Source organism: Balaenoptera acutorostrata, chromosome 5 (genome assembly GCF_949987535.1).
Source record: "Balaenoptera acutorostrata chromosome 5, mBalAcu1.1, whole genome shotgun sequence".
Lineage (NCBI taxonomy): Eukaryota > Metazoa > Chordata > Mammalia > Artiodactyla > Balaenopteridae > Balaenoptera > Balaenoptera acutorostrata.
In genome coordinates, this window is record NC_080068.1 from 76535458 (window position 1) to 76548073 (window position 12616).

At 44.2% G+C, this 12616-nt stretch overlaps 1 protein-coding gene across 1 annotated transcript; it reads right to left on the bottom strand.

Annotated features, from left to right (window-relative positions):
* Window positions 1-7430: 7430 nt before the first annotated feature.
* SHISA3 (shisa family member 3) lies at window positions 7431-12306 on the bottom strand. Its single transcript, XM_057547168.1, has 2 exons — window positions 11453-12306; window positions 7431-8904 (listed from the first exon to the last, which is right to left on the bottom strand). The coding sequence occupies exons 1-2, from the start codon at window positions 11727-11729 to the stop codon at window positions 8465-8467; spliced, it is 717 nt and encodes a 238-aa protein (XP_057403151.1). The 5' UTR covers window positions 11730-12306; the 3' UTR covers window positions 7431-8464.
* Window positions 12307-12616: the final 310 nt, after the last annotated feature.

A 12616-nucleotide genomic window follows, 5' to 3' on the forward strand; every position in this document is an offset into this window, starting at 1 on the left:
TTAGTCACACACTGCTAATTGGGACAAATACGTAGTACCTTTTACCCATTTTAAAAACACCTATTTTACTCAAGCCTATAACTTTACAAAGAAAAGTTCATCATGAGTAGATTTTTGTTAATATGCTTTAAAATGTGTGTTGAGTTTAATTATTTTCAGCATTTCCAAGACATCTGAAAATGCTTGTTTTGCCACCAACAATAAATGGTGAAGGGGCTGTTTAAAAACCACAACCAGTTTTCTACACTATTTTTAACATAATGCTTTCATGTGGAAATAAAAAGAATTCTAGCTTTCAGATACACCTCAGAGATTGAAGCAAACTTTTTGCCTTGTATTCAAAAGCCTGTTTGCCTTTAAGTGGACTTACCAGCAAAATAGGTACAACTTCCTCTTAAAAAAAAATAAGTCAACTACAATTGAGAAGAGAGATTTTCAAATCACTCCTTGAGTTTAATAATTCACATCTTTTTTGTCCTTTTTCTCAATCTAGATTTAAAATTCAGCTATATATTATTTCCTTCTCTGTATTTTTAGCTATTTAGTTACCTGTATGCCTCCCACATTTTCTACACATAAGAGAGGATATAACATACATAATTTGAACTTAAGGGGGCAAGGAGTTGACATACTTCACTCCCTAGACCCTTCCCATTTGGAGATCAGATTAAGAAAATCATAAATTCAAACATCTAACAAGACCACAGGCGTAAGGGTCTAAGATCATGTTCGAAATTCAGATTTCACAGTCTTTGTCTACTGAATGGCTATTCGGAGCAGCTTTTCTGGGCCTCCATGATGAGAGTTGAGGTCAAACCACAAAAAATGAAAAACAAAAATCAAGTACAACGAATAAGGATTTTTAAAAAAGAAGAAGAATAAACTACATCCCCCTAAAGGAACACTTCATAGCAGTTCCAGAAAAGGGCTGCTTCCATTTCCCCTCACCTCATAGGTGACATCTTTCTCTAAAATTTTAATATCAAAATGTGATGAGTGTAATGGAATTGAATTTCCTGGCTTAAACGAAATGCTTTATTTTTATCCTGAAACATGAATCGTTTCTGTGGAGCCCTTCAACATGAGTGGAAGACTCATGGTTAATCATGTGGAAGATCATGATCTGAAACATGACTAATTTATGCCTTTTGGTCCCATGGATCTATTTTTGAATTATCAACATTAAGTCAGTCTCTTAGCTTCTTGGGTGGGAGTTGGGAGTAGGCAGCAAGGAGTGACCACCTTGGTAAAACTTAAAAGATAACATTGCAATTGCAGTGACTTTGTAGTGTTAATTAGAGAAAAACCCTCTGATTCTTTAACCTTGGGTGGTGGGGGAAAGTAACAGAGTTTTACCAAGATTAAAATAAACAGTTGAGGTGACTTTTAACGTGTATTTTCTGAAATAAGGGACACTCTTCGATTAAAAAGTCCCTTGTAGGAACTCCGGCAAATGCTAACACCGTTGCTTTACAATGTTTACAATTCGGAAAATACTACTTACTGCAGAAAATCCTCATTCATTTCACCCTGAAAAGCTGGAGGTTGCTTCTTTAATGTTAACTAGTACACAGTGATATTGAGCATGAACTTTCTGAATGTTTTACATACTCAAATAAAAATATATTGGTGTCTCCCACCCAGAAAGATGCTATATAGTAGAAATTATTAGCAGGAAAATGGTGTTTCTCAGGAATGTAGTAAATTTTAAATGACATATGTGCTGCCTACCCTCCCACACGCCACTCTGTCTGATGTGAGCCTGCTTCAGCAACGTGGCAAAGTTAATGGAAAGCTTTTTCTAATGAAGTCAGGTGAACGTGTATTCTATTCGGTATTAGCCATTTACATGAATTGTATGGTCATTGAATGGACTCAGCGATTCCTCTTAATTTCCAGAGGAAAAAATGAATTCAAGAAATCAACATTTATTCTGGTCATAACATTTTATATTTTAATTTTGCAATTCTGCATTCTAAATATCCAGTATGAAAGTCACGTGATAGTTTGTTCTGTATTGTGTGCAAGGTACATCACTTGTAATTTGTCATTTAAATATTCTTTCAGGAAACGAATGCCATTCTGAAAGTACTAGATTGCATATTCACAATTTTTTATTTATAACAATGTCATCGTTATTACAAAGCTAAGTAATCATTGGTGTTTATTTTTGTGCAGTTTGCCCTTTGATGTTTCCTGGTTCTAAAACTTACATTACCAAATAAATCTGTAATTATGTACAAAATTCATTGAGAAAATTCCCACCCTATTCACATCATATGAACCAGGCCTATGGAATTCTTTTTTGTAAATTATTTAATGTAACACCATGCAGTTCGGTGCCTAATAAATGCTTTTTAATGATCAACATTTCTATAATGCCTCTTAAAGAGACCATAGTCTGATTTTTCTCACGTTAAAATAACTGAAGTCACTTGTGAAACTGTTATACTTTGCTGCATTTTAATTAGCCTTCAACAGCTATTAAAATGGAATGTAAGTTAAATTTTGAAGGAAAGGAAATAAATGTTTTCCATTTTTCGTCTTGATTTATTTTCTATATGAGAGCAGCTGTGTTTTTGATAGGTTTATGGTTTGCATGAATTAATATGTAAAGTGGCCTAGGCTAGTGCATGGCTATTGCTGTAAATCTTGATGTTTATTTCTGCCTTATAAAAGTCTCTCATGGCCTACCTGGAATTTCATATTCAGTGTACAAATTAATTGGTCCTCCACACTTTTCTTTAGTAAGTAAATTATTTTACAAACAAATATGAACTAATTTAATTGAAACTTTTGTTTAGCTTGCCTCTAAGAACTTTTCTTAATAAAGCTCACAAAACTTCTCAGCAAATAAATCTCCCTTAAGTAGGAAAAAAAAAAAGCTAGATTTCATACTTGCTTACTTTGAATTAACAGCAGCTTTCCATAGGTAAATCTGCTCTTGCAAAGATGTGAGCAGAATATTTAAAAGTATATATTTTTATGTTTCATGGTTCTAGACTAGAAGCCATAAATGCAGTAAATACTGTTTGTTGTTTGTTTTACTACTTCAAGCTTCATTTTTCACATTTTCAAGTTTATTAGGTTAAAAAAAGCAGCCTTGGAAGGCAGCTACTATGGAAAATTGCAGTTTGCATTAAAGATAAAATAGTATTTTCAGCTCCATGAAAAACCATTCCTGCTGAAACTGCTGTAGAAATTGTGAAGCTGCATGAGTGGAGAGTATTGAATCTGTGATTATAGTAGTTTTCTCAGGTGTGTTTATCTCGATGTTCAATGCACTGTGTTTTATAAATAGTTATTAAAGTCGAGTAATATTCAGTTCTATGCAGTGTTATGTGTCATTGGCCTTTTGTGAATGTGCATGTTTTAAACGGCAAATTTTAAACATTTTGTCCTCTGATTGTTGTTAAAAATGAAATAAACTTTACCATTACATAAAGAAAATTGTTCAAGATTTAATTGCTAGTTTTAGAAACTATATTGCTTTATAAAACCCTCAAATCTCTTAGTCTGAGAAGGTGTATCTGTTTAATAACAATATTAACATTTTGTTTACAACCCCAGTGATATACAAAATATCCCTGCATTGTAATCCCATTCAGCCCAACATAAAGTGGGGTATATTAACTCTAGTTTTGTATGAGCTGGTAGTTTTGATAATTAAGTATCAAAAAAACAATTTTTAAAATAAAATTACCATATTTTGATTCTTCAGTCAGAAAAGCCTCCCAGGATTGTCCTCATTACAGATTTAAATCGGCCTCTAAGTCAACAGCTAATTCACGGCTCCTTCCTTTCACATGGCATGAATGTCTTAAGTTTTCTAAACCCACCGAAATTTTTTAAGTATATGAGAAAGTGGCCACATTTAGCCAATAAAATTTGAAGGAAGTAACCAGAAGATACTAAAATTGCCACGTGAGACAAAAATACAGGAAACATTGGAAACGTGGACAAGAGCTTAATCAAAAGTAACCATTGTTTGGTAAAAGGAACTGAAAATGCAATTTGGAAAACTGCTAGAACAGGATTAGTTCACAAGCAAGCGCTGGGGAAGCAATGTGAGCAGCCTCTGGTTTCATAAGAGCGAGGGGCAGTGTGTGCTTTGCTGTCTGGGGCCCGACTTCCTTTCCTTCCCACTGCCTTTCCAAGGGCAACGATTGAGTGTGGGTCCCCCCCCATGCAAAACCACAGCAAAACAATGTTCAGAAAAGTTACCTGTGAATTATGTCAAATATTTTCACATTCAACTCCATCTCCCTTAAAATAAGCACTGTCATCTAATACCACCATAAGGAAACAGCAAACTTGAAATACATTCCCATAAATTCAATGCGTCATCCCCATTTAAAGTTTGTTTTTATGGGCTTATGGCATCTCAGACCTAAACCTTCCATTTCAGTAATACAGAGCCACTCATTTTAGTGAAGAAAGATCTTCCTAACCTGGATCATTTCACTAAAAAGCTAATAAAAATTGTTGGAAAATGAAATATTTTTTACCATTCAGTCTTTATTTCAAGTACAAACTATATAACCAGCAATTCAAATAAAAAATTCTCTGTCAGAATAAATTCATTAATAACTGTTTAATTGCAATTTTGAAAGTGTTATACATATAAAAATATGTGACAGTTTGTTCCCTTAGTTAAGTAAGTAAATCCTTATTTTTCCTGAACATATACTAAATAAGCTTTTTAGGTTATGCACAGGTAAACTGATCTGGACCCAGTGAAATGTATCATACTCCTAATTGTGATTGTATATATTTTCAGGAACCTTTTTGGTTATCTGGTTTTAGAGAGAAAATTTCCTATAGATTTAAGTCAATCTGGCAAATTCTCCACCATGAGGAATAGCTAAGAATAACATCAATGAAAAATAAACAGGTGGGAAAATAAGAGGGAACACCTATGCATTTGGACAATTAAAAATACAATGTGTTGGCTTTGGAGTGAATAACCATTTTAAAGCAAATTTATTGAATACATTTTTCTAAAGCAGATGATAAAATAAATCCACAGGCCATGAGTGCAGGGTGGGAGGGTGTTCTGTCGCAGTTAATAAGGAGAAGTTGGCCAGGTATCAAAGGAGGCCGTGGATTACCAGGGACTAACTGTATCAAACCGTCGGGCCATTTTCTCTGTCCCCTGCACTCCAATCAGCGTTGGATCTGCCCTCCCACAGAACTCAGTCCTGCATTTATATGCTGGGATATTTCATCTGCTTTCTATTGTGTATCGCGGACTTACTACACAGCTCGCTCCCCTCTAGAATACAAGTGATTTGAGAGTGCTTCTGACTTCTGATGCGTCAAGACAACCCTCAGCAATAGGGTACCATCAACATCTTCCTTTTACAAATGAGAAAACTGAGACACAGTGACGTAAAGTAAGTTGCCCAAAGTCACTCAGCTTATGGGTAACAGACCCAGGAAACTAACCCAGACACTCTGACTCCAAAATCCATCTAAATCACCCTCTGCTCTCTCAGGTGTCTCAGGTATAAAGGGAGAAATGTTTGTCCTCTAGTGTTTCTACTTTTGCTCTGTATTAGTCTATGTTCTCATAATGTAGCACCAATCCTATTGATGGTTACAAACCCCTCTATCTGCAGGGTATGTACAGTATTACAGTCCATCACTCCTCCCCAAATAGATTTTCTGAAAAGTAGGTTGGATATTTTTTTCCTGAGAAAATTAGGCCTTCTAGGTACATGCCATAAAGTTAATGTAGAGTTTCAAAGCAGACTGCCTGGGTTCAAATCCTGGCTCTATTATTGTTGACCTTGGGCACAGTGTTCAACCTTTCTGCTTTGCTTTCTTTAGCTGCAAAACAGGTGTGATAATAGTCCCGACTTATGGTTTGTGAAGATTAAGTGATACATGTCATACAGCACACACATGGTGCTTAATAAATGTTACCCATTATTTGCATAACTACCTTTCAAAATACGGAACTTCTGTTTTTCAGAGATCCTACAATGCATGGGACAGTCCACCCAACAAAGACTTGACGTCCAGGGGCATGACTTTGAAATGTCCCTCCATTCCCTTCGGTGGAAAAACCTAATCCCATCGTACTGAAAAAGTGTTTTCCCCACTGCCTTAATATACACTGAATTTTCCAGATATGAAACTACTGTGCAAATCAAAAGAAGATCAAACTGCTTCATTTGGAAAAAACATCACATTAACAGCAGGGCGCCTCTGGGGTGTGAGTTGCCAGTGTAGCAAACCTGTTCCCTTGCTGTTTGAATATGGTTATGCATACAGCTCCAGGACTGACTAGCTATGGGACCCTGGGCTAGTTACTACACTCCTGCATGCCTCGGTTTCCAAATCTATAAAATAGGAATTATAATACCTCCCTGTCGCATTGTTTACAGATAAAATGAGTTAGTACATGTAAATATTTAGAATAGTGTTTGGGTCATAAAAGCCCAGTAAAGATTAACTTTAAAATATCAAAGGAGCAGAATGTAACAAACATAAATAAAGCCAGCCTAGTAACATAGGAGTGAGTTCCAGAACTTCTCACAAATGTTTATCCTTTTACATTCAGCCTTTTCTCCCTCCCTCCCTCCCTCCCTCCTTCCCTCCCACCCTCCTTTCCTGCCTTCCTTCCCTCCTTCCCTCTCTCCCTTCCTCTCCCCTCCCCTCCTTCCCTCCTTCCTCCCTCCCTCCTTCCCTCTCTCCCTTCCTGCCTTCCCTTTATTCCTGAATTATTGGGGCTAACCTGGGATACCTGGAAGTCAGGCCACTGTTAGTTGAAAGCAGGAGACTAGAAGTCAGAGCTCCTCTGCCATCAGAGTGGGCAAAGGCACAGTATCTTCCAACTTGTTTCCTCAACTAGAAAGCAAAGGGCAAGGCCAGATGACCTTCCTTAGGTCAGAATTCCACCTCTAAATAGCTGTATTTGACAAGAGCTGTTGAGGATGTCATATGATGATAGTATGAATTCATATAAACCTGGGTTTTCAAAGGACATCCGTAGGGGACAGGAGGCAACAAAACTGAAGGAGATGAGCCAGGTCGGGGAGACCGGGCAGGAGGCTGGCGAAAGGCAACTCTCCTCTCTGAAGAGGACCTCCTGACCCCCTGGCAGAGCAGGACCCTCAGTGCCACATCCTTTTCCTTCCACGAGAAGCCAAAAATCAGATTCTTATGAGAAATGTCCCAATTTTTTAATCTATGCAAATAACACATCCGAGGGCTGAAGCCCACAGGCTGGTATCTCCATAAAAACTCACTTCCTTGGCTGCTTTCAGGAGTCCCACTGCAGAAAATAGCTTTCTAACGTAATTCAGAATCAGTGTAGGATTTTTTTCATTTCAATTTATGAAGTGTTAAGCAAAGACATTTCCTTTTCTTGAATAGCAAAGAGTATCATTAAGACGATAAAATGAAGCACTTTGATCTAAACTTTCAAAGAGATTTCACGAAAACATAAAGCATTTTATTTATTCTAATCCAGCAGGATATATGCCCAAATATTTAGTCATCAGACATGGAATCCAGTGGCACTTAAGATACATACTATTAGATGATTACAGCCAAAGCTGGACTTTGAACTCCACACTTATTATTAACATAAAAAATTACAGTGCGACTACTAATCAGTACCGTCAATGTGGTAAATACATTAAATTACAAACCTTTACATTTGTACATAAGTCATTTTACAAATAAATGTTTTAAGAACCAACTGTCCAACTTTCATTTAAACACTAAATGTTGCTGAACAAAAAGTCTGCAATAAATACTCCCTCGGGTGGGTGGGGAAAATGCTTTTACATAAGATCTCTGTTACAATGAATATCTAAGTAAATATTTAAAATGTTAAACTTCTCATGTGGTTATTGAAATCTTGTATTCTCAAGACGCTCTTATATTTTAAACAAAATTTAGCTGTTAATTTAAAAAGTAACTGTTCTCATGATGCTAATATTATTCACGGTTAAGTTGCTCCCCAAATTATAAATAGGTTGTTCACTGTCCCCTCAGTTTACTTAGCAATTAATTTTTAAGTGAACCTTCAATAATTACAATCAGGTATATTTCTTTATTTATATATATATTTGTATTATCACTCACTAAACAACTTATAATGAAAAAAGAACACGTAGGCCTTTTCTAAGCAGGATAGCTGAGTTGTCCAATAAAACATCTTCAGCCAATTTGTAACTTTAAAGTCGGACTACTGCCTATTTTGAATAAAAGTAACATAAATTGAAATGTAATAGTCACCATGTTTTCAAAGCCAGAAAGCAATTCTCTAACAGCCATTCTGCAACTGGAGCCAGGAACCTCAAGATTAGAAGGTGCTGTATTTTCCTTGCACTTTCCTCCATGACATTGCTGGGTTCAAGGGAAATTTCCTCAGAAATCCTGGTGGCCGTGGCAGCAGCGTCCGTGGGTCTGCCATTGCACTACACGGTGGATCTGTAGCCATGGCCTGTCAACTGGAACTGAAGTCTGGACAGCTCTTCCCAGGCAGTGGTGGCTCCTGCTGGAGTGGGTAAGCAAAGTACTGGGGTGACACCAGGAAACCGGACGGCTGGGTCAGGTGGATTGGGTGGCCTGTGGTGTAAGGCGGGGGTGGTGAGGGCACCAGGCAGCCTGGCTCTGCCCTGGCAAAGGAGAACCTTCGGATGGAGCCCCCTGTGGAGCTGGAGCTGGTGGCCGTGCTGGACTGCCTGGAAGGAGCCCTGAGGTTCGTGGAGGTCAGGATCATGGGCAGGGTCTCCGTCTGATAGCTGCGGAGCGAGAATCGGATTGGCTGCTGCGAGGGCTCCTTGGGTCTCAAGCAGGTGCAGCAATAAACAGCCACTAAAGAGCCCAGAATGATGAAGGCAATGAAGATGGAGCCAACGATCAGGAAGGGAACGTAGACGGGCTCTAAAAGGCAAAAACAGACAGGCACAGATGCTGGGACTAGAGTCTCCCAAACTCTGGGCTGCTTAGGGGTGGGAGGTGGGAGGTCCACATTACTACCCTTGTCAGCCCAGCTTCTCAGAGCTTGTTACTGGTAACCTCTGAAGTGCAAACTGTGATGATGGAATATTCTTGCTCCTAGCAGGGAGGAAGCAAACTGATACTGTAGACTCTGTTAGCAATTAGCCATCATACTGCACATCTGGAACTCGGAACAGAATCTATCCTCACGTTCACGCACTGGAGAGAGGGAAAGGATGAGTTTGGGGGGTTACTATAACACTGGTTTTCAATCTGGGTTTTAGTAGTTTTATCACGGTGGGGCGCTTAAGGGCTCTAAGGCTGAAAATCCATCTCCTATCCAAGAATCTCCAATCTAAGCAAAGAGAGCCGGGCCTTTTAAATGAAACCCCCAGGAATTTACAAGACTACAGAAAGAACAGGATAAAGAAATCCATAGTGGGCCCCAATTAACTGTGTCTCCTACTGCATCACAAATTGTCACCTTTGGATACTTCTTTCCAGAAACAATTTGGGATGCCTCCTCCAGCTGCCATGTTTCTGCCTCCCGATTCCCACCCAAATTCTGGGAAGGTCAGGCTGAACCTTAGGTAGATCGTGATGCAGTTCTTGGTGTTAGTGGCCCAGACTTTCTGGGAGAGCACCCCTCAGAGTTAACCCCAGTTTCCTTCTCTCTCTACAAGGCAGACATAAAATTTCCTACCCCAGAGGCACCCCCAGGGCAATCCTCCAGGTGTGTCCCCTGCCTGATAGAGCCACACTTGGATGCAAACCTCTGGCTTAGAGGTAGATGAAAGCAAGCCTGCATTGACAGGCCCTACCGTGTGCCTGGCTCTTTCGTATTTATTGTCGGATTCATGGAGACCCGGTGAGGTGGGCGTGATACACTCTATTTTCCAGGTGTGGAAGCACATTGGAGAGTTGTTGACTTTCCCAAAGTCACCCAGGCCGTGAGCGACAGGTAACTATCCACCCCAAGATCTGTGGGGCTCCTGGGTGTAAGCTCACCCATTCTGCCCCATTTACCAGCGCCTTGTGGAAGGCAAGTCTTAAGTGATGAACTACTTACTCAGCACCTTGCTAAGCATTCTTGCACCCCTTTAATTCACAACCTAACTCCTCTGAGAGCCATACGCCCATTGTAGAGTTGAGAAGAGGCCCAGAGAAGTTAAGTAACTTGCCCAAGGTTACATACAAGCTGGTGAGCGAGAGAGCCACGGGTCCTGAGACTCCCTCAGATCCCACCCAGCCTTGGTGAGAGTGGAGACTGCCTCATCTGCTGCAGAGCTCGGAAAGAGTTTGTACTTTCCTAACAGGCCAGGCCAGCCTAGAGTTCTCTCCTTTCCATTGAACATCTTTTCCCCAGAAACCTCTTCCCCAGTCCTGCAGATTGGTATTTTGCCCTCCAAAGTTAAATTCCTTGGAAGTCTAATGGAGTTCTAAGGAAGGGCAGGCCCCCCTTTCCTCTGGGTTGTCAGTCTCAGGGGGACGGGGGCTCCAGCGCCATCAATGATCTCTCCAGCCTCTCCCCGCCTTGCCCGGGGACCGTCTTTTGCCGGCCTCAGACCTCCGCTCCGGAGTTCTGGGGTGTCGCGGCCCTTAGCTCCGCCCGCTCCTCCGGTTTCCCGGCCATAAAACCATCGCCTGGAGCTCTAAAGGGTTGCCCTGAAGTTCCGTTTCAGGTGGAAAGCTTTTTTCTTTTTTTTTTTTTTTTTTTCTTTTTTAAGGTGTAAAATCTCTCTGCTGGGGTCGTGATTTATTCCGCTCTGAAGTGAGTGGAAATTTGACCCGCGTTTTCCGATGTGAGAATAGGGGGCGGGGAAGCCCCTGCGACCCCGGTTTCTAAATCTCCAGCCAGAGGACCTGGGCATTTCTGAAAAGCGTGACAATAGGGGGTGGGCCGGAGAGGGTAATTCGATGCAGAGAAATGAAAGGAAGTCGGGAGAATAGGGCAGCGTCTTAGAAACGCTACCAAAAGGCCACCAAAAAAAAAAAAAAGGTGTCTGAAGTTCCTTACGCCCGTGGGGCTACAGATAAGCGCGCCCCAAGAGTTGCGTTCCCTGCGCCACGGGCACTTCTCAAAGCTCCCGGAGCGCCCAAGGCGCGCGCTGGGGCACCCTCACCGTCCTTTAAAACCCAAGTCCAGCCTTGCGCTGCCCCTACAGCCCTTCTCTGCAATGTCGCGAGCGCCCGAGGCTCCCGCTCTCTTCCCCGGGGTCACCGGATGCAAGCCCCGCGCTCCTCACTGTCCCTCGAAAATTTTCTCTTGGGCAGACCCGCGGAAACCGCTTGTGGCGGGAATCGGGACTGCAAAGGAATAGGGCCCGACCTGAAACGCGACCACCCACTCCTCCCTTGATCCTCCCACCTCCAGCCTCCCCTTTCCGCAGACCCGGGAAAGCCTGGCGCGCCTGTCCGCGCGCACACCGGCCGGCACACGCGGCAGCCCGGGCGGCCGGGCGGGGTCTGCCCCCCGTGGGCCCGCACTCACGCGCCGTGATGCCGGGGTGCTCCAGCTCGCCGCGGTCATTGGTGCAGCCGCCCTGCTCCAGCCTGGCGTCGGCCGCGGCGCAGCAGTAGCGCAGCGCGCAGGAGCCGCAGCAGATGGTGGCGTCCAGCGTGTCGAAGTCCTCCGGGCACTGGAAGCCCTCGTGGTAGTTGCCCTGCACGTCCACCCAGCCGTGGCAGTACTCTCCGGACTGCTGGGCGTCCGCCGGACCCCCGCGCAGCCAGCCCAAGAGAAGGCAGAGCGCCAGCAGCGCCCCCATCGCCGCGGACGCGCTGAGCGGCCGGGAGGGGCACGCGGCTGGAGAGCGAAGGGCTGAGCCGGGACTCCGGGCGCCCCGCGGTTCCGCCTCCCCCCGGGGCGCGGCCTGGGCGGCTGCCCCGGCGGCCAAGACCACTCCCGCGAGGCTTAGCGGGGGCCAGAGAGGAAGAAGGGGCTGCGCGGCGGACTCCACAGGGCGGGGGTCGGCATGGTGCGCGGGGGCGGGCGGGCAAGGGCCGGCGGAAGGCGCCGGCCGAGGCTGAGGCTGGAGCTGCTGCAGCGGCCCTTTGCCCGGCTCATAACGCTCCCGGCGCGAGGGGCGCGCCCAGCCCTCGGCCACCTCCCGCCCCACTCCTCACGGGAGCCATCGCGCCCGGGTCTGGCAACTCCCGGGGCGTGCAGCACCCCGACTTGCGTCCGCTGCCGGGTCCAGAGCGGAGCCCGAAGGCAGGAGAATGGGAGATGCCCTCGTGCGGAGCCCCGGGACAGGCGGCCCCCCTGCCCCCGCCCCTGTCTGTCACGGGAACTGGAGTCCGCCTGGCCGCGGCCAAGTACAAACGGCCTCCGGGTTGCTGACAGCTCTGCCTCCACGGCGTCCTTTAAAAAGGAAGAGGGAGGGGGAGACAGCGAGGGTTAAGAGAGAGTCCGCCTCCGGGGCGCGCCGCCGGAGCTAATCACAGCGGGCGCGGCGCGACCGCCGGCCCTGTGCGCCCTCTGGTTCGCGCGCCCCTCTCCGCCTTTCCGGGCCACCCCCGCCCAGCGCGCTCCCCCAGGACTCTACCCTAAACCTGGGGCATCAGGCCCTCTCCACGCACACCTTCCGGCTCTCGCACAGCCCAGCAAACTCCGCAGAGGGCCAGGGCCGCCGGGTCTCTGCATCTATCCACG